The sequence below is a fragment of the Poeciliopsis prolifica genome, unplaced genomic scaffold, assembly GCF_027474105.1.
Source record: "Poeciliopsis prolifica strain line A6 unplaced genomic scaffold, Auburn_PproV2 SCAFFOLD003, whole genome shotgun sequence".
Lineage (NCBI taxonomy): Eukaryota > Metazoa > Chordata > Actinopteri > Cyprinodontiformes > Poeciliidae > Poeciliopsis > Poeciliopsis prolifica.
This window is the reverse complement of record NW_026562378.1, coordinates 18,434,907-18,458,089: the sequence shown is the minus strand read 5'-3', so window position 1 is coordinate 18,458,089 and position 23,183 is coordinate 18,434,907. Positions and strand designations below refer to the sequence as shown.

Sequence of the window (23,183 nt, the reverse complement as noted above, 5' to 3'; positions counted from 1 at the left end):
GAACATCCCCACACCATGATGCTGCTACACACAGTGTGCAGAGTGTGTTCAGTGTACGGTGTTAGCTTTTTGCCACCCGTAGCATTTTCCATGTAGCCCAAAAAACAAGGCATTAGTCTCAACTGATGAAACATGCTGCTGTATCCTCTACTTGGCTTATAGAAACTACAATCAAACTCTGCTGTACTCCTCTCAATTATGCATTTTTTCCTTTGAACTATTCCAAATTTGTCGAGAGCATGACTAATATTTGCCCAGTCTACAAATTATTTAACTTGATTTGTGGTTCTCTGCTGCTCCTCTAAAGTTATGAGTCTATTGACTGCATCACTGATTAATACGATCACTTTAGATGTTCTGCTTGGTTTGCAGCTGTGCCATACCCCTTCCATTTTCAAATGGTGGATTGAAAATGTTCTCTGAGATTTTCAATACTTTTTCTCTGACCCATCTGCCGTGTTCCTTGCTCTTCAAAATGCTGTTTGTTCACTAATCTCTTAAAAATATCTGAGGCCTGCAAAATCAAATTGCTATGATGGTCTGGTGATCAATGTAGGACCTATCCTGTTTCTCAGCCAGGGATCTATGGAGATATGCACCAGTCACTCCACAACCTGGCAAGGAAATGTGGGTGTAGATACCAGATAGAAAGAGTCCACACACAGAGACTATTCGTAATTAAGGGAATTTGAACTTTACTTCAGAGTGACAGAGGGGGATTTGAGATTTCTAATTGTAAATCATTTTGAAAACAACACATTACTCTGTATTGGTGAATCACCCACAATATATTAAGTTTATTGCTATATAAACGTAGTAGGGGGATATTCAAAGGATTGGCATACTTTAGCAAGATACTACAGTTGCACTAAATAAATTAGAATAATAAGTAACAATACAATAACAGTAGCAATGTTTAAGTGGGTATTAAATATGCCTTTCAAGTTTTTATTGGTTTGATTTACCATTCTAATTTTAAATGTTGTGTTCTCATTTGCTGTAAGCAGTAAATTGTCTCAGATAACAGATACAAAGGCTTGAAACATCAGTGATGTAATGTATAAATCTAATCTATGTAATGTGCTTCACTAACTGAATTGAGTTACCAAATTGATTTTTCAGCAATATTCAAATTTACTCAATATAAGGCTGCATGTGGATAGGTTGACCTATTTTTAACAGTGAGTGACTCAAATATCTATCAACAAGAAGTGCCTGTTCTTCCACTCATTTCTTTAATGTTAACATAACACTGACACCAATTTAGCCAGCAGTCACACTCAACAGGATATTAGCTGCCAGTTCATTTTTATTTTTCACCAGCACACGTGCAGCCACAGATAGATAAGCTTGTGCCGGTTCGTCAAAACCTTCCTTTCCATTTCTGTCCCCTTATGAATGGATCGGGCTGTGACTACACAAGGCCTTTTAGCTCTGGGGAGTGTAATGGACCATATTCTTCCCATTAGCCATGCCTGCTCCCTGGATGCTGCCTTCATCTGCCCCCAGCGTCTATGGACAGCTCATGGTGTCTGATTGCACATGCACACACACGTGTCTGCGCATCCCGAGACCCTGAGCAGTTTTAATTTATTAAATTTGTGAGAAGAAATCCGTGGTACAAATCCCTGGTAGAGCATCTTCGTCTTTTGCATGCTGGATGCAGAGGACTCCAATTTCCTTTGATTACAATGCAACTTGTTGAACTGACATTTTAGAACTTTGAGATCCACTTCAAATTAGCTTTTGACTCCTTTCCCCAGGGAAATGAGCTTTGAAAAGTATTTGACTTGAATTTTTAAAATCTTTTTAAATCAAATTTGCCATGATTGAAGGGCTGCAGTTAAGCAATAAAGGATAAAAGAGAGTTAGAAAATTATACATTTCAGGCATATTTAATTTATGCATGATCAGGGATAGGCCCAGTCCGTGAGTCTGAAAGATGCTATTTACTGTATTTGAAGTTGCAGCCTTTTGATGCTCTTTGCTGTTTCTAGCAGGCACATATATAATGATAGCACATCAACTTTTCACTTCCTCCATACCACATTTTCCACCATTCTGTTTTTTATTTGTTATGTTTTATGCAAACTAATGAGATTTTATTTTCCTGGAGGCTTTAAAATATGAAGTTATTTGCATTCCTTAATAAGATTTTGTGAAGTTTTGAAAAGAAATTGCCTTCTACCATGTTAATTTTCACAGGAAATCTTTGTCTGTTCTAATATTGCTTCAATTTAATCTCAGCTACTCCTATCTCCACATTTTCACTGGTCTTGGTAATTATTTCCATCTCGATAGAAATGTATGTTTATGCTAGGCTCCACAGCATCTAACATTCTAACCCTTTCAGGATCTAATTTATTATTCCCTTTGCTACATTTGGTCATTAACAGGGTTTCCACTAATGGCTGCATGTAGATACTTGCTGGATTTTGTTTGTGTGTTTTTCTTTCCCACTTTTTGAGGATGTACATGCTGTCAAGATTATGGGTTCAGATTTCATTTGTGCTTTGCTCCAGATCAAGAAACATCTGTTTCTTGATCTGGACTTTGAGATCCAGAAACATCTGTTTCTTGATCTGGTAAATTGGCAGTGAAAAATGTCTGCCTTGTAACATCCACCTCATTAGCCTTTACCTTGGTACTTCACTTCTTTAACTGACCAAGTAATCTCCAAACAGAATGAGCATGCAAAGCAATGAGTTCAGTGAAACTAATGAAATTATGTTCAAATCTAACTTTGTTACATTGTAAAAGATTGTAAAAGCCCAGTGTTTTCCTGGAGTTTGCCATGGTAATTCTGTATCTCTGTCTGTTCCTACATTTGCAGTCAAAATTTTTAATTAAAATTGAATGAAACTAAACTGCTGTTTGTACTGGATAGAAACTAGTCATTTTTTTGGCATAAACAATGAGCAGAATTTCTGATCACACTCTTTGCTTACCAAACAGAATAAAGATGGTGTTTGGTCTATAATTATATATATGTGTGATTTTTCTCTAGATTAAATAAAGCTCTTCATGGGTAAGCTTTCAAATAACTGAAATATTTCCACAGTAAATTTTTAGAGTTTCATTTTTGATTTGTTTTGGTTTAGTTTGGATTATGTGATTAGCAGTATTTGTGTTGTGAAACTAACCCTGAAACAATCACAAATTAGTCATTTGTAGCCTAAGTTGGTAATAAACCACATAGAAATGTGCCTGATCTTTATTTTTAGTATTACATAATGTAATGCATTTGCAAACAGTTCAAAATCCAGCTGCTTACTGTCTGACAGGAAAGAAAAAGCGTGATCATATTCCATCTGTCTCACCTTCCTACAATGGCTTTATGCATATTTTAGAGTCCAGATTAATATTTTTTCTGCACCACCTTATCTGTCATGACCTTTTCATCATTACTCCACCAACTGTTGCTCTGACATCTACAAATCAGCTATTTTTGGACATTCTCATACACGAAGCCAGAGGTGGTGCAACCTTTTCAGTGTTTGTCCCCAGAGGCCATAACTAAAGAATGAACACAATTTGTTAAGTCATGTTTATTTGTATTGCATATTTCAGCAACAAGACTTTATATGACAAAAACAGCACAATTATAATAACCAATTATAGACAAAATAGGAACTAGGTGATTCGTAATGAGAGGCATTCCCAGTGTTAAGTAAATCCACCCTTAACAATAACTGCTTTGAGGTTCAGTTCAGCTATGTGAGTTAAATATGAACTGATATATGTTCCTGACCTGAAAAATAAATTACTTCATTTTTATGGATTAATTATTGCATATGTGCAACCTGGTCTTTGCCAGCTCATCTTTTCCAGATGAATTTCCTCACACTTTAATATTTGATTCAGACAAATTCTCAATAAAGTTGCTCTCATTCATATATGTAGCTTACTCATTCACTGCAAGCCTCACAGCACTATAGGCACTCTCTATATAGTGAGAATGCAGACGTTTTACAATGTTTTTCCAATGTTTCTGCTGAAAAAAGTCAACCCTCCTGTAAATGGAAGAAAACAACATATTTATTGATTTGGTTGTAGCTCATTAACTGTAAGACTGTCTGAGACAAAGGTTAGATAGAGCTCCATTCTGTCCTCGTTCAGCATCTGTGTGCGAGTCAGTCTCGTTGGTACATAATTAACAACAGAAATGAAATGCACATTCATCATAATCTGCAGGTTGTGATAGGATCAGCACTTAGTTTATAGTCAGGCTTAAAGCGACAGGAAAGGCATTTATTGTCAACAATGAGTAAGGGCAGAGAGATATTTATAATGACATGAAACTCTCGTAAACACAGCAGTTACTGAATTCTGTTTTTTAAACAAAAATGTTTCTATTCTCTTTCCGCAAAATTCAGACAAAGTGCCCTAGGAGTTTCTGTGCATAGAGCTTTTATTTTATTATGAACAGAGCATTGTTTTAATTACACCAGGGATGAATGTTCACTGAAGAAGTGCTGCACTCACAGTGTATTGTTATGTTCTATCTATGCCAAAAAGCTTACGTCACTCATGAATCGACTTGTTAATCAATTATTTATTTCTAAAAGCTATATATTTTTCAACATAAAATATTACAAGGATTTTAAGTCAATACCCCAGCCCCCCAGGCTGTCGTAAAGCCAGAACTATTCAGAATATTTTATTACTTTATCAAATAGTGCTCAGTTTAGCCATTCTATTGACTTTATATTTTACTTTACTGGAGCTCTTCTTTAGTGCCTTCATATTACTACTCTTTTATATCTTACTCTATGTGCAGCACATTCCTCAAGAAAGTAAGAAAGTAATGTTGTACATAAAAATCATCCTCATCTGATCTGAACATAGAATGAAACATTTTTTAAAAATCATCCAAAACTAAATGTCCTCACACACCTATAGGTGGAGGAAAGTCCAACTTTGGAGATTTTTGAGTCAATATCAAACAAAAATTGAGGCAATGATCCTCCTGCTGCAGACTGACAGAAGGAAATACTCAAAGATATGGAGCGAAAATGCTTATAATGATTCTAAACCAGAAAATCCTTTTTATATTTATCACATCATATCATTAGTACATTGGCCAATGTTATGGCATGGCCCTTGTTTTTCTCTCTCAATGTGCTTCCCCATTTATAGCATATTTCTTATGATGTGTTTATCTTAACTCAGAACTTTAACCTTTAATTTTACTATCCCTGACTGGCCTACACGTAAGTTTCAGACTTACTGTGTATGTAAACTCAGTGATCGATGTAAATCTTATTATGATACCTTCCATCTGGATGAGGGCATCCAGTGATTATGGCCATAACATCCAATACACCTATGATGCATTTCTGTGTTTGCTACCAATAATTAGTAGATCGATTATCAATAAGAATTTTGAACTAAAAAAATATATACAAAAAAACTGTCTTTGTAATCTTATACTGGATGTTTAAGGTAAAGTTTTTATACAAAGCTTACTCACAGAACAGGTTCTTCTCCCTTCTTTCTTTGATAATTTAGTTATCTAGGAGTGAAAATTGGATACAAATCTGATCTTTGAGGGAGATGTCCTCAGTAATGGGAAGGTTTTGAGTTGTAGCAAATAGTCTCAACATTAGTACCAACCTGGGGGTTAGATTTCTAGTTTCTTGGATATTTGACTGACCCATTAAGGGTTAAATTCAGTCTATGCATTTGCCTCATGGGTTATTGGATTGATTGCACTTCTGCACATCAAACCACACTCCAAGAGAAATGGAGTATTATTGCAATTTTTCAGCTCTATATTTTCTCCTATAATTGGTGCAATTTTTCCCTCTTTCAACAAGAAAGGTGTGTAATAAATGAAGTCCTGCCTGTTTCATAAGTGCTACAAAGTGCTGATTAAATTACTTCAGACAGTCTGAGTTATAATAATAGTTATGCACAATCTCTGGTCAGCATGCTGCTTGAAAAACAAAGTTCCTTCATTGTTAAAAGCAAAATGCGTTTGGATTTTCCCCTTGGTATGCTGAAGAACTACAGAAAAAAAGACAGAGCTGTTGTCAGGAGGAATTGCATATCCTGTTGTGATTCATTTTCAGTGCATTTACTTACTCCCAGGTTGAGCAATGGGCTGTAGCCCATGTCGGATATGGAGACAGTGACTCCAAGGTGGAGGACCTTGGATATTTTACTTTGACATCACATAGTCCCTTCGGGGGGAAGACAGCTATTAGCTGGTTTCTCAGACTGTCTCAGGTTGTGATCGAAGCTTTTTGTTTCAGACGGAGGTCACAGATCCCCTGTTCATGCTAGATATCTCATTTATGCTTCAAATTTCATTCCTGATTCTGGATGTCTAAGGCTCTATAAATAATGGTGAAGCATGTGTAGGCAAGGCATCAGATCGAATGTGACACTGAAGGTGAGCATTGGAACAGCCACTTACATGATTAGGTGTCACTGTCATCTCTAACAAGTTGTTCCTTTGTTCCTCTTGCTTTATCATCTGTCTCTCCTTCAATCACTCTTCTCTGCACAATCTCAGTATCTCTACAGATAAAATCTTTGTGCTCTGCTATGTGAGCTCGATCTTCTCCATTCTGTTTGGTTTATTTGTAAAGAGAAAAGGCTGGCATATTTGAGTTTTACTATCTTCAACCACATTTGCACTGAAAATCAATGGAGCCACATTATAAACTATGTTTACTTGAAAAATAAGCAGATGAAACAAGATCAGTTTAATATAACTATCTCAGTCTGAGTGTTGCGTTCTCAAAATGATCAATCCCTTCATCACTAATATCCTGAGTACTTTGTAGAGCACCGTTTGGTTGTTTGGACCTGGTGAAAACAGTACGTACTGCAAGATACCAGAGTGCCTGAGCCCACTCATTATGTGCAAAAGCCTTTAGTTAAATACTTTCTTTTAAGCTTTGCATGGTGAAACCAGTTTTTTTCAGTTCAAATCAGGCAAACAATGTCCAGTCTTGTATCTTCCAGGACTCCCTCTTGTCAATTCCAGGAGTCCCAAACATGTCAATTTGTAGATTCAATAGCATCCAACTCAAGAGGCTGAAACTCCTGACGAACCTGCTGATTCTGGTCCGAGAGCATCACTGAGAAACCATCATGTTTTACTGGTGGTTTATGCTCAAAACAGGAACACATCTTGTACCAAATAGCAAACAAAAGATGAGGCTTTCCTCTTAGTTTCATTTTGATCACCTTATGAACTGAAATGCTTTTTGTTTCATCTGATGCTGGTGGGATTGTTCAGTTCAGGTATTTTATTTTTATTTTTTTGCTGCTCCTTGCATTTCCTCACTGTTTGCATTTCTCCTTACCATTCAAGTTCAAGCTTTGCACCGCCTTGTGTTCGCTTTTCAGCCAAAGCCTGCAGCCATTTTATCTGTGTTTGGGCTTTCTGGCTTGATATTGCAATGTGTCAGTCTGACAGGCATAAAATAGTATTTTTGTGCACGAACAAGGGGAGACCCAAAGAGTTGTCAGCTGAAAATTTGATATACAGTAGATGGATGAAGAGAATAAAAAGGCTTCTCCTCCATGGATTTTTATTTATTTAATAGCTTGAACATCATCTAAAAGAATTTCCCCTCTAGAATCTGTTCATCTGCTGCAGATACAGTTTTTAGTCTCCATCATTACTTTGTATTGAACTCTTGTTATCCAGTTTATGACTCATATCAACAGCACTTATATAGCAATAAGTGCTGAAGTCCATTGTTGATCTGTACGAAGGTTGTGAATGATTGAGAACTTGCTTTATGGTATGGCATTAATATGTACAAAGTAATGTTTTCCACAGTGAATTCACCTTAAAATCCTCTGCCAATTCTCCTCCAATCAGCCTTTCCTCCTCCTCCTACTCTAAATACTCTTCGGTAATTAAAACTATCTTCAAGAGGGGCTGAAATTGATTTTCAGGTCGGTGACAAGTTGATGGTGGAGAGAGGAGAGATGAAAGGAGCTTCTGTTGTTCTGTCCCCCTCTGTCTCATCATTCCCTCACTGTTAACTAAATTCTTCCTGTTTGCTGCCTGGATGGTTTTTCTCTGAGTATTCCTGACAGGTAAAACATTGTTCTCGAGGCTACTGATCAAATGAATACAGGAGAACAAAATGATCTGATTTGCACTGCAGAATCAAATAATTTAAACGCGGAAAGAAAAAAAAAACACTTTGCAGCAAACTCTCCTGTTCTGGTTGTTTGCATTCAGACTTAACCACCTTAAATCTGCAGCACTGGACTGCTTTGCCCTTGAGGCATATAGTGGCAGTCATCTGTGCTTAGACTTGTCAGTAAAGTGTACAGGAAATTCAATAATGTTTGGTAATAATGTGTGACTGGGGCCTTTTGCAGTTGTGTGTGGTTTTCTGCCGTTGCAAGAAGCGCTAATGATGCTGTTATCAGGGACTCAGAGCCTGATTAGCTTGACGGATGAGGCAGACGCTGGCTGCCTTAAGTCCTCTCTCCCCGACAGTCCAGCTACTATGTGTATTCTATGTGAGCATAGAGAGAAGAGTTGATGAGAATGTGACGAAGGCTAATAGACAGACTGATAAAGATACACACATACAGCGTCCTACACACCGAGATTGATAAAGTAAAACAGGAGCTTTTTTTCCCCCATCCTCTGCAAACCAATAATGGTGGAAAATGTGTTAGAGAAGGAGGGACACATGCTCAATCTTCTTTCTATCTAATCCAGGTCTTTCCTTAGGATATTTATCTGTGTGGTGGGAGTGGAACCTGAGGTGATGAAGAATCCAACTGCAGATGAAACCTCCCTGAATGGAAGATATATGGCAGATGTGTGTCTGTATTGTTCCCTAATTCACAGTCACTGAATATTTACCGCATGCGAGAGTCGCTGTACCTTTGAAAGTGTCCTCTGTGGAAAACAGAACAACTTTTCCAAATGGTGATCAGACATTAAACACCTTGTTGCCAAATGCCCTCACATGGCCTCCTGAATGATGTGGGATCTCTGGCGGAAGCAGAGGTGGATGCAGCTTGAGGTAATTGCAGAGCTGTAAAACCTCTGATGGAAGAGGTCAAGGTGGATGGAAGGTGCGGTGAAATGGAGCAGGTGACGTTAACATAGCAAAGTCTTTTCCTACAGTTAATTTATTTCAACAAGGACCACAGTCCAACCTTGACCTTAAATGTCTAACATTTTTGCACTTTACAGTTGAAACCAAGTACTTATACACGCGATGTAAAAAGATATACAACCTTTTTTCTCATGGACAGAACTACTGTGACTGAGACAGGTGTGTGTGTGTCGCCCTGCTAATGCAGAACTTTTAGCTCTGCCCACAAATTCAGCAATATGCTTAGAGTCATTGTTCATTTCGAAAACCCAGTTCAGCCTCAATTTTCTTGTTGAGGTCTTGAGATGCTGCTTCACTATGACCACATTATGTTTTTCTTTGTAATAGAATGTATTTTACAAATGCATTCCAGTTCCTCCTGAAGCAAAACACACATGACTCTGCCTCCCCCATATTGTGCTGTAATTAACCTCAAGCTTGCAGACTTTCCACCATTTGACCCCAAATGGTTATCATGGGCACACCCAATGAAGTCCTTGCTTTGATTGCATTTGCAGTCAATGTACATCCTGTCTACGTTCTGAATAAAATGATTGATGTATAACTTTAAATGTGAATTTAAATATTTAAACATCAATTCGGCACCATCAGCAATCTGGAAACTGTACATAAGGATGGACCAGATTAATGTAGGTTTTGATTTATTGATTAATTTCTTTTTTATTTTTCCATTACTATAAGTAAAACAGTGTTGAAGTTTCACTCTACAATATGTCCATAAGTAGCTCATAAAGCCATGATATCATCATCTAGGATTTAAAAACTGTTTCTGGCGTAACAATCTTAGTGTGTATATTTGAATTTGAACAAAGTAATTAAAAATATCTTATTGTGCTAGCATTTTTGGAAATGAAAATAATTTTGGCAGTCCTATCTAACCAAGGAGAGGAATAGTTTAGTTATTGTTAATGTTAGACATGTAGAGGAAATAGGTATTTGCTTTTTATACCATTTATGTAAACTCCTGGTTTCAGCATTTCTCAAAAATATGAGCTGGATGTTTTTAGTGTTTGAAAATGGTTCTTCTGTCTTTTGGATTTTAACCCCTCTTTTATGATATGATTATTTGCATGAAATGTCTGCGGCATATCTTGCCATATTTATCACTTTTAGAGCAAACATTGTGAGTGCATAATATGTCTGACCTGCAATTAAAGCAGTTAAAAAAAGCTTGTTTTGTACATTTACTCTTTCACAAAAAGCTAAATGAATAACTTGCTTTTTGGAAAATAGCTGCTTCTTTAATTGCTACTTTCTAAAATGTCCTTTTTACTAATTGGGACTGGTCACATATGCCAGTATGAACATCTGCCAGTATAAAGTTTTAGATTTTTAAGAGAAAAGTTGCATTTTAAAAAATGAAGAATCATTCTTGCATATCCCTGTTCCACAGCGTCAGAGTAGAATTGAAGAGGAGACATCTAAGCTGGACAGAAATTATACGTTTTTCCTTTTTGTATTGATCTTTCTGACCCTCAGATCCAATTAAGCTCCTCTTTTGTCTTTATTTTTTTTTTTTAGTAACACCAAGAATATATCACATGCGGTGGAATTTTCTTTTATTTGAATAAACCCACTGGTAATTTCAGTGCTGTAATTAAAATGTCCACACATGTCCCTTGTTCATCTACCATATTTGAATGGACATTAACATAGCGATTTGAAAAAGCTCAGTCTATTAGTTTCATCCTTTCCAATCCAGATTTTGGTCGTTATACTCTAGATCTGGTGCTGTGTTTCAATGTAAAGCTTGATTAGCCAAGCTTTACATTTCACTTAAAAAGCACAAAATCATTATCTCTCCATTATCAAACCTGAACAGTTTGTATGAAATGTTTGTGCTGACGTGCCTTTTGTGTTTTCTCTAAAATATTAAACTGTTAGCAGAATAAACATCTCTACTTTGCTCTCTCCACATCTTCAAAGACATATTTTCAGCACTTATGTTGTTCACTCAAACCATTTTTGAGCAGTAAGACTTTCACCTGGAAACTCCTTCCAACTAACCATATTTTTTATGTCTTTTGTGTTTTTTACGGTCCACAATTTGACTAATTAATATGCTTGCTCAGATCTAGGCTGAGATTGAGCTCTTGGTACTTTTGCACTTTGCATGAGATTTTCAGTCTGACCTGGGGGTGAATTTGCTGGAAAGTCCACTTACAGGAAAATTTGCAGCTGTCTTAAATGCTTTCAGCCTGTGAAAATTAATTTTCACCCCAGATGATGAACTTTAAATAGTTTGGAAATGGCTTTGATGGGCAATAATGATGTTGATATTAACCTTTCAGTTTGACCGTTGCACATCACAAAATTTTCTGATACTTTCTGAAGATAAACAACACATTTTTGAGTCTTTTACAGATTTATTGAAGATTATCATCATTCATACAAAACAGCCCATGTATGCAAATGAGCAGTGTTAAATGTTAAACTCCTTAAATGCTGCTTTGGGGCATGATATCAAAGCTTGGTAGAAAATCATATTAAGACTTCCTAATGGCAATGTGAATTATAAAATTAGCCTTTCTTCTATTAAGACTCCTTTGTTCAAAATAAAAGCCTGTACATTGTTTTAAAGCAAAAATACAGTAGTCTGAAAATTAGTTTTTTGTGTTTCATTCTGTTTAAACTGACATATACAATTATTTTAAATACCCTAAGATAGCTGGAAAGGTAAGAAACAGTTTGAGCTTTGATAAACAGAAACCTAAGAATTTACTGATGCAAATCATCAATGTCTTCAAAAGCTAAATTAAAACCCTAAAGTCAATCCCTTAATCAAAGCCATTAATCCAAAAGTCTATCAGTATAATTATATCATTTTAATTACACTCTATATCTATTTGAAATGAACTCGCTGCCAAAAGTTGGAGCATATTAAAAATGAACTGGTAATAGGTCAGAATCAAACTTCTTTAACCTAGAAAGTCTATTTCAAATTCTGCAGAGATGAAATGTCTAAGAATAGAGTTAAAGGTCATTGTAACAATTATATAAAGAGAAGATTTCACCTTTTCTACACCTTGTATACCTCTGATTCTGAGGGTACATGTTCTAAGTTTAAAACATTGATGGTGCTCATAATGTGAATTTAAGCAGATTTTGAGCTATGTTCATGTAAATTTGGGACTATTAGGGTTAAAGTGGATTATGGGTATGTGAGATGCACTAATCATATAGGTCTAATAAAGAATAAATTAGACAAAAATATTTGCTCAACAGCAAATCCATTCTTTAATAAAGATCTATTTATTGACTGTAAAAGACCAGATTCTCATAATATTATGCTCTTTTTAGTTGAAATGATTTAGTTCTGTAAAATGCCAGAGTGTAATTCTTTGTGAATGGAGTGCTGAACACAGACCTGATCTAAATTCAGGAGTTGCCACTGCAGCATTTCATCCCATTTTCTCTCGTCTTGATTTTTGATGGCTTCTTTTGCTTCCTTAGGGGATTGATTTTCTTATTTCGTCTGTCCATTTTGTTGTCATTTTGGATGTGGCATTGCTTTTCTCTCTCTCTCTCTCTCACCTCAGCAGTGCCACCTGTAATGATTATATGTCCTGATTATTGCAATTTATGTGCTCTTCTGTGGTTTGCTGTCTTGAGTTGCTTCTGTTAAGCTCCGCTTTCCGCCTAAACAATTTTTCTTTCTCTGCCGCCAATCACTCCGCAAAACGCTGCAGTTTGTTTTTCGTCTCAGTCAGTCTCCTGCTGTCCCTTTGTTTTCTGGCAGAATGGGCAGATTGCTGGCTGGACGGGCCACGTGGGTGTTTGACACAGCACACAATGCTCAGGGCCATGAACAATGGCTGCGTAAACCAGCATAATTCGATATATTATTTGCCTTCTTGCATGAGTACACAGATACGCATGCTCCGGTTCGAGTACACTTGGCTTCCCGCTGCAATTTTTTCCGCTGCAATTTTTTCCATCAGTGTCCGGCCACATAATTGAATAGACAGCTGTTAAATTGTACAAACAGACAAACAAGCAACTGTGTTTATACCTTACTCCACCGACAGGGCCAGCAGAGATACACACAGGCAGATGAAGAGCTTACAGATGTCTAATACTTGTATGATATTATCATATTTGTGCAGGGCAGATTAACAGTGGATCAGGCACTGAAAATGATTGTCAAGGGGTTGTTTTTCAATCCAGATTATATAGCTGATTTATTTTATTCCACCCGATGAAGACCACACAATTCTTCCTCAGTCTCACTCCTCATCCCTCTCCCTCTGTTATTTAGCCTGGTTTGCATGTGTGTTGTACAATTGGCTCTTGGGAAACAGAGACATCCTAATCACCTCTGATGGGAGTCTTGTTTATACCTGCAGCTGTGATTACAGCATCAGCTAAACAGCTCAGCTCATTAGGTGTTGCTGTAGAAAATGCAGAAACATGAAGCTAAGATTTTCTCAAAATTTCTCTGTTCTCTTCTGAGAACAGATTACTTTATGTAGAAAACCAGGACTGTATGATGGGATTTTATCTTTAAACATTAAGACATTTTTTTACGAACCAAAATTGGTTGGAAAAAGCCCAGGATGATGAGAGATAAACATCTGGATTCTCTTTGTAGATGTTTATAAGCTTTAAAGGTAACGCTTTATTTGATGGGTTGTGAATAAGACTGTCATGACACCGTCACAAACATGACATTACACCTGTCATGAACATGTGTAAGTAAACTTTAGCTTTAATAACATAAAGCTACATAATTGTTCAAGTTTAATTAGTAATACTTTTATAACAAATTTATGTCAGATCATGACTTCTTGATCGATGACAAGTATTCATAGCAAAGATATTTTTTATAATGTCAATTTTGTATTAAAAGTTTCATGCTTACTGAATGACACTTTATGACAACAGTCATAAATATTCATGAAGACTTACTCATGTTCATGACAGTCGTTATGTCATGTTTATAACAGTCTTATTCACAACCTGTCAAATAAACTGTTACCGCTTTAAATATTCACACTGCTTCGACTTCTTCTACTTTTACAAAATCAAGGGGCAAAGGTGCCATAGAGCACGTTTCTGAGTCATTAAATAAGTTTCTATATAGAAGTTTACATTCTTGTTTTGTATATTATTTAATTTATATGACTCTACCATGAGTTCCACATAGGTGAGTTCATATACATTTTAACTAATAAGATATAAGTATTTGACAAGCCATGGTGACAATTTTTCATTTAAATTAAAATTTCAATTAGTAACATCTGTGTTCAAACATTTTGTCGGGTATTTTTATTAGTGGTATTATGTATTATTTCACAAATTTATGATTTTTAAAAAAATGCAGCATGTTTGACCCTCAATACTACAAGTCTAGAGTCAGAAAAATGCAAAGTGGTGACTTATTCATGAAATAGATTTATCCTGCAGTAAGTGATTTAAGTGTTTTGGCATATAAACCCACTGCAACAGGAAACCATGAAAAGCTTAACAGGATGAAAAGTTTCTGTTGAAAAAATAGCTGCTTTATTTATGCTTTCCACTTCCACACTGTGGTCACACTTCATACAGGAGAATTGTTGATCCACTGGTGTTTTTTTCTTCGTCACACTGTCTAAGCAGAGTCAGTGTAGAGCCGTATTACTGTGTGCTTTCAAATAAAAGCATTATAACTTGGAGTGGTGCCTGTCCCTCACACAAAGTGGATTGTTATTTTTTTTCTTCTTTTTTTTTTTTTACTCTGCAGCCGAGTGCTTTGACCTTTTTCTCTTCCTCTGTGCCTTACTAAAAGGTTGACAATGCACACGGATGGTGCTGCAGCCCGGTGAAGGATTGAGGACAAAGATAATGACATACCTTCAGAAATGTCCTGTTAACAACCAACATTTTTGGAAATCTTTCTTTACTTTTATTTTTTTTTCAGTAAAAATTGGTACTTTTACATGATTTTATCCAACAGGCTGCTAGATGTGCTTTGGATGGTGGTGATATATTAAGCTTACTATTTACTGGCTGAAAATGCTGGAAGTTGTTTTTATAGATTTGTTTTCTTGAGGGAGACAACAAAACAACCTTAATATTACCAGCAATGATCTTGATAAAGTGCATCTCTGTCCCATTTCTTAACATTGACTGATTACAGGACTTATTGGTTGTGTTTTCTCTGGACTAATGTTCAGATTGTTTGGTTGACTATTACTCTCCGATGTCATATTGAAATAACATATTTTAGTTGTACAGAGTGGCTTGAAAAAGTATTTTATACAGATTCAGGTTTTTGACATTTTGACACAACTACCAGCATAAATGTATTTTATTGGAATTATATGTAGAATAATTTTTTAGGACTCTTATTTTTGACTTTCTACTGCTTTGTGTAGGTCTGTCACATCCATTTCCAAACATAACTCTACAGTGGTGATGGCTGTAATGTTGTGAAGATCAAGGGGTTTGAATGCATTTTCTAGCTGTATCAATGAAATGAGAAATAAACTGGTGCTCTCATCATTTTTTTAGTTCCTCTCTAACAAATATACTGAGTTTCTGGTTGTCTAAATAATTCAAAAAGCAACTCTTTTTTTTCATTTTCTCTTTTTCCTCATGCTGTCTTTCTTGCATGCAGAGTCTGGTTTCAGGTCATCTGCTTTCATCTGCCCTCTCTGCATTTACGCTCCTCTGCTCTCCTCCTTTAACCCATTTCTTCTCTCCTATGCATCGGTTCACTCTTGAAGCTCTTCAGCGCTGCCTCTAATGGCTTTACCTCAGAGTGATTCTCTGTCAATCTGACTGTCTTGAGGTGAAACAGTCTTTACTTAAAGTTTCACCCAGCCGCACTCCAATCAAAACACACGCTGCATAAAATATAGGTGGACATTCATGTTATACCTTGTAGAATGAGACACTTTACTCAGACCTTGCAACATACATTTAAACGGCCTCTATAAAGCAAGCTCACCCTGAGTAAAAATGGTGGTTTCTCTTCTGACACATTGATGTACGACACACTATAGTTTGGCAGTAAAATTTATGTGAAAAACATATGGTATTTCTCATAAATGTCTGTTTACAAACATCCTAGGATTTCTTTTTATTTATTGAAACTCACTGGAGACCCTCATCAAACTGTCTCTGTCATAGCTAACAATGCTTATTTTGCTTTCCACAGGGCAAGTCCTACGTGTATGACCAGGTCTTCCCCACTAACATCACGCAGGAACAAGTCTACAACGCCTGTGCCAAACAGATTGTCAGAGGTGAGTCACCTAAATGTTGTGCATTTACTCTTTAAGGTTAAAAAAGGATACAAGCACCAAAAGAACAAGACAGCAGACCTTAAATTAGCATCTCCCGCACAATTTTGATCTCTTGCGTTGGCTTTGCCAGTCTGCACCTCTATTGCTGATGCAGGCAGCAGCAGCATCTCGTTGCAAGCAGCAGGGAACCTACTTTCATTTTTTAGTCACACAGCCTGGATGCATGGGTTTATAAAGGTAAACAGATTAAAATTATGCATGCTATACCTTCATACTGAAGACACGTCTGGTTCTATTTAAGAGAATCCTAATATAGTTTCCTATAACATTTTCCTAAACAACGTTGTTTAACCTTGAACAGGCCTTGGGCTTAATTGTTTTCAGGTGGGATGACATTTTTTTTAATGAAAGTGGGTGTGCCCTAACAAGTGATTAACACACTCTGTCAAGATCTTTGTCAACTAATTATCAGACAACGTGAGGGGTCATGGAGAGTAAATTTGAAGAGATTAGAAATTGTTAAAAGGCAGCATTTTCTTTATAAAATGGAAGCCAGAGACATGTCCAAAAAGATGATTAAGCAAACACTGAACTAAATTCACAGATGTTAACATGAAAAGTGGGCCAAGTAGTTCAAAGGCGAAAGGTAGAAATAAAAAATGGGATTTTAACATATCTGTACATCTGCATATTTGTATTGGATCATTAAGCGCTTCAGGTATGTTTCAACCAAGCTTCATTCTTTCTACAATAACTTGTGATAGATTTTTCTGGAGTAGATTTCTATGGCAAGGTTATATAGCCCTGGTTCCTGCAGAAGGTACATTTTGGTGCCATTAAAATTGAAGCAAGGCATTACTGGAGGATGAAATCATTAAGGCCCCATTCAGAATACATTACAATGTAAAAAATAATGATAAACATTATGGGCTTTGCAGAGTGTAGACATAGTCTTCTGCTCCATATGAAGAATACAATTAATTTCCTATTAATAATTCATAAGACCTACTGACTGTCTTCAGAATGGATAAAATATCCTTTCAGAGGTTGTGGTGGGTCAGAGCTGAGATGACAGGATATTGGAGTCCTGGGTGAGGCATGGAGGAAGTGGTTATCTATGACATGTGGCCCAAGTGCAAATGAACTTGTCTAATGCCAAGGAGACAACCTCATCATGCTCATGCTGGGGTGGAAGCAACCTAAGTGCAGCTTAAACTAACAATTCATTCTATCTATCTATCTATCTATCTATCTATCTATCTATCTATCTATCTATCTATCTATCTATCTATCTATCTATCTATCTATCTATCTATATATCTATCTATCTATCTATCTATCTATCTATCTATCTATCTATCTATATCTATCTATCTATCTATCTATCTATCTATCTATCTATCTGTATCTGTCTGTCTGTCTGTCTGTCTGTCTTTCTGTCTGTCTGTCTGTCTGTCTGTCTGTCTGTCTGTCTGTCTGTCTGTCTGTCTGTCTGTCTGTCTGTCTGTCTGTCTGTCTGTCTGTCTGTCTGTCTGTCTGTCTGTCTGTCTGTCTGTTGATGCAAACACACAGACTGGATTGTGATTTAAGGATTCCTTCTGCTTGTCTAGAAAGTCATTGTTATAATATGACCATTCTCATTAGTGAATGAGAATGGTCATATTTATAGGGAATGTGCAGCTGTGATGCCTATGGTGGTAGCATAGGATGATGGAAGAAATGGGCCACATTCAAATGTCCCATATTTGTTGTACAGGCTGTACGGCTTTCTTACTGTGCTGTGAAGAAGCATGGGCAATCTGTTCATGCTTCATGTTTTAATTCTGTGGAAAACTTTATATCATACTCAAAGACTTGCAGAGTAAAGACATTGTCTTCAGGAAGGTTGAGGTTTCTCCTCTGGATAAAAACATTTAGAACCTAAATATATTTAATTTTGTGTGACTTAAAAGTGAGAATAAACAATAACATTTTCATGTAGACAATACCTGTGTGTTATAATGTAATGGCCCTGGATGCAATTGTTATTTGAGAAGAAACAGAACCTTTGTATGATTTACCATACACGGTTAAGATTTAGTAACATTTTGTGTTCAGTGTAGGCATTATTTTTTCAACAATAAAATTAATCCCTAAAAATACAACTTGCATAATCATTTTTCACATTGTGTATATGCCAGAGGCTTTATGTTATATGAAACGAAGTTCCCCCAAGCTCAACTCGTTTTTTTTTTTCACTTCACATCATTCTCCATATGCTTTTTTTCTTAGTTAGCATTTAATTTATTCTTTCCCTTCAAAGAACGAAACTACAGTGAACTGGATGGAGCATGAGAAAAGATTGATTTGTTGCAGAAGATTACTCACAGAGTGAGGGATTACCATGTAGGCTGATGAGAGATCAAATAAAAAAGGGCAATGTGGGCTGCAGTGCATGGCTGGGAAAATTCAAGGTAAGCATTTACCAAGATGATGGGTTCAAATTTGACAGAGGTAAAATGTAAAGTGGAGAGCAACAAAGCTTAGAAAGCAGTGGTTCACAGAGAATTTTTTATCTAGCATATTAATACATTAATTTTTTATTGGAGACTAAAGTACATAGAATAGCCTATTCACCATTGTATTGGCAAGAAAAAATAAAACAAATAATTTTCTTTAAGAAAAATATCCTAAAATGCAAAAAGTGCAAATAAGAAAATCTATGTAGAGACCCCTAACATATACTCAAAAAATGCCATGAACAGGCAGTAGGTAAGCCCTAAAAAGAGGTTGACTGTTCACAAAATGTAATCTTCATGCATATAAATGGAACGTTATTTGGAAGGAAAAATGTTGCAGAAAAAGATGCACAAGCACCAGGAATAACTCCAGTCATGAAATGATAGTGAAGCTATTTTATTGAAATGGATCTGTATGTGAGCGTCGTCTCTCCTTCCTGTGCTTTCTCTTCTCCTCTCTGTTATCTCTTGTTTTAGCGCTTAAATCTCCTGCTGTCTTTATATCCTGTTGGAACTGCTGAGCTCCTTATACTTTTTTTTGCTATGGTGTCACTCTGACCAGTGCGAAAGTGAAGGAAGACATGCAGCTGTGTCTTGAAAATACTGCAGAGACAGGAGAGGAGGAGGAGAACAGGGTTCTGCACGGTTCCGTCTCAAAGCTTTTCTGATTTGTTTGTGGTCAGCTCACCTGTGGCAGCCAGCCATTCATGACATGTTTCTTTTTTAGCATTTTTTATGTTTGGCTTTTTCTGCTCTGGTTTATGGGCTTGTGTCAGCAATATGACATTCAACAAGGTGAGTTTGTATTACTTCAGCTTGTGATACATTGTTGTGTTTTTTTTTTCCTTTTCTTGCCGTGGCTCAATATGAATGGAGAGAATAATGTTTCTATAACTGCTTGCAATCTCATCGAGTCTCTCCTTGTGATACTAAAAGCTTCAGGTAGTTGTTGTTTATTGTGTGCAGCCACAAAGGTCGTTCAGGATCCACTCAAGTTTAAATACCACATGCTTCATGGTTTATATGAGGAGCAAAGTTCAACGAGACTGGTTTTTCTCTAGATACTGCTGCGGTTTTTGTTTGTCGATTGGATTGAATTTAGCCATTTTTTGATTTACACCTGTTTTTAGTTTTTTCTACTCCTCTGACATGTTTTCCTCCTTTTGTTCTGATTTCAGATGTACTCGGTGGATACAATGGGACTATCTTTGCCTATGGGCAGACCTCTTCGGGGAAAACACACACCATGGAGGTGCAGTATTCCTAAATAATTCAATAGAGAACCTTCCTCTGGTGGCACATACAGGCCCATAAGCTTCTTTTTTTTTAACTCCTTGATTTTTGTCATCTCTTCTGCCTGCCATCGTATCAGTGTATCCACCTCCATCACAACCATCATCCTTTATCTCTCAATCCCAGCCTTGTGTGAGAACCATCTTTTTTTTACAACTCTCCCTGGGAAACATCGCTGGCCCTTTTCAAGTTAAAAAATCCTCTATGTTCTCTTTCTTTTACTGTTCTCTCTGCCTAATTCCTCCCAGACTTATCGCTTATCCAATTGTTCAGACACACCCTCTCACTCATAGAGTCATTTTGCCTCCTGCAGGGGAAGCTTCATGATCCCCAGGCTATGGGGATCATTCCCCGGATCGCCCAGGACATTTTTGAACATATATTTGCCATGGATGAAAACCTGGAGTTTCATATAAAGGTCTGTGTTGCTTTGCAGTCATTTCTGTTTGTGTGTGTGAGGAAAATGATGTGAGTATCGGTGATTCGCTTTCAGGGTCTTTGATATAATGATTTATTGTAATCAATAAATCATTATAAACAAGTATATTTCTGCATATTATTTTCTATGCATCACAGTGTTATTATGTAAGCCTGTGGTATGAAGATGATAATGATTATATCTCACTGCTGGAAACTGGATTATTGCAACACTGTTTAGCTCTTGTAGCAAGTATCTTTGCATCACCCAACTAGAAGTTGTTTGCAAACATATTCATACCCCTTTAACTTTATCTATTTAGTGTGTTGTGAAGAGAAAAGAAAAAATATTATTTTTCAAGTGTTTGGCAAATAAAAATCTGATATATAGCATGCATAGCATTCATGAAATAACCCTAAATAAAATCAAGTGTGACTAATTGCTTTCAGAAGTTACATAATTGGTAAAGAGGTGTTTAAGTCATATCCAGTAGCTGTTCTGTGAAAGCCACAGAGGCTGTTTGTTCAGACCTATAGTGAACAAACCATCAAGACAAAATTCCTGAGCAATCCTGAAAGGTCTTGGAAATCCACATCAGATTGTAGAAAAATGTTCACTCTGATTGGAGTTAGCAGAAAAGAGGGAGGACGGAAGAAGAACTAAAGGCGGCACATCAGGCATCAGGTTTTATCTCCCCATAACTGGTGGTGCACAACTCCAGTGTCCTCTTCACACTATATAAACATGTAGTTTATATAAACTGAAGCTGTTGTTTTAGGTGTTTCTCTGAGGACTAGAGCTGTCCGCCTACATGTTGGAGACAACTTGAGGCTGGGGCAAAGGTTTCCCTTCCATCAGCTTAAAGACTGTAAACATGCAGCTAGAACTACAAGGGAATGGTTAAGATCAAAGGTATCCATGTGTTAGAATGGGTCGGCAGAAGTTCAGAACTGATTCCAAATGAGAATCCACAGCGAGAATTGAAAATTGCTGTTCACAGATGCTCTTTGTTCAGTATGACTAAGCTTTAGCTATACTCCAATGAAGAATAGACAGAAATATCAGTCTCAGAGAGCAAGAACAGGCCCAGCGGGACTGAATATATATAAATATACATTAAATTAAAATCATGCATCATTTTCCTTCCACTTCATGGTTGTGCACTACTTTATGTCAGCCTTGAATAAAATCCCAATAAAATACATTAAAGTTTGTGGTTTATCCCTATAGAATGTGGAAAAATTCAAGAGGTTGAAATATTTTTTTACTTGAATCTTTATGTTTCACCTCTCATTTAGGACTACAGTGTGTTATATTTAGCAAAGGGGGGAGAAAAATTCAGTTTCATGTTTCTGACTTTTTTGCAGGTCTCCTACTTTGAGATCTACATGGAAAAAATCCGTGACCTCCTGGATGGTATGCTTTATGCTTTTTGTCAAATAGTTTATTGTTCTGCAGAAGGGAAACCAAAACCCTTTAGCTACTCTTAGAGGCATCATAGGGCACATCCAAGATGACCTTGACTTATTTATGTTTTAAATGTACCTTTCAATCTATAATTGTCCTTTTTTGCAGAAAATTAGACCTGAACATCTATAATTCTTTCATTCATTGGTTTTTATTTGTATAAAATGATTAAATCAAATGATCAATGAATTAGAAACAAGAAAATCAAAAGCTGAATGCAATAATTTACATTTTCAGCTTCTCTGCGTCAGTCAGTAATGGTGTGAAGGTGGTGCAGCTCATATTGTTTTATCATTCAGAAATACATTCAGTGTAAAATGATGTAGAGTTGGATTGAGAACCATGCACACCATTTCTGTGATTAATATTTTATGGACCTTTAAACAATGGTCAAAACTGACATCTGTATGCAGACTGGTTTGCAGACTCTGAGAAACATTTAAACTAGGTGCAACAAAAGAGTCAAAACAAGCAAATTGAATTAATAAGGTGAAGAAAACACCCAAGTGTTTTATAACCCTGTAGGGTTATAAAAGTGTGCATATTTACTCTCAGAAATTATCCAAGGATTTATCCACTATAACTCTTGAATTTTAATTATAATCAAGATAACAGGACTCTTATAAAAATTACAAATGTAGGAATACGAATGTGAGCCTGTGCAAAGATATTGTGTTTTGTTCACTGAAGCATCCACTTAACTGCTCAGTGATTTTGACAGAAATAGATTAATTAAAATCTAAAAGCATTCATAGACTGTTGCAAGGTTTTTTTTAACAGTGCATAGACGTTGCAGCAAGGAACGTCTATGCACTGACGTTCCCTTCTAGACGTTGACTCACAAATATGAAGGGAAAATGATCAGGTCGCATTAAATTCATGTGCAAAAAATTATAGTTATTTGACTGAAATGTTGCCCTTTCTGCTTATTTTCCCTTCATGTCATTGCAGTGACAAAAACCAACCTGTCAGTGCATGAAGACAAATACAGGGTTCCCTATGTGAAGGTGAGTCAGCGTCAGATATGATTCAGCTTTGCTGCATAGACGTTCCGGCCCTATTAATGTTGTGTTTTGATGTTAAAAAGTTAATTTCAGCTAAAGATTTGCCTCAGGACACAAAATTCATCCCTGGGAACGATGTAACACTGAAGTTGAGGATGTTATTT

General features: G+C 36.5%; 1 protein-coding gene across 1 annotated transcript in view; it reads left to right on the top strand.

Moving 5' to 3' along the window:
- The window catches only part of kif5ab (kinesin family member 5A, b), a 78,685-nt gene that overhangs the window by 9,428 nt on the left and 46,074 nt on the right, over nt 1-23,183 (top strand). The window contains exons 2-6 of the mRNA XM_055026949.1: nt 16,252-16,339; nt 20,016-20,089; nt 20,444-20,548; nt 21,916-21,964; nt 22,967-23,022. Of these exons, the coding sequence (XP_054882924.1) occupies nt 16,252-16,339; nt 20,016-20,089; nt 20,444-20,548; nt 21,916-21,964; nt 22,967-23,022 (372 nt within the window). The remainder of the gene's footprint in view (nt 1-16,251; nt 16,340-20,015; nt 20,090-20,443; nt 20,549-21,915; nt 21,965-22,966; nt 23,023-23,183) is intronic.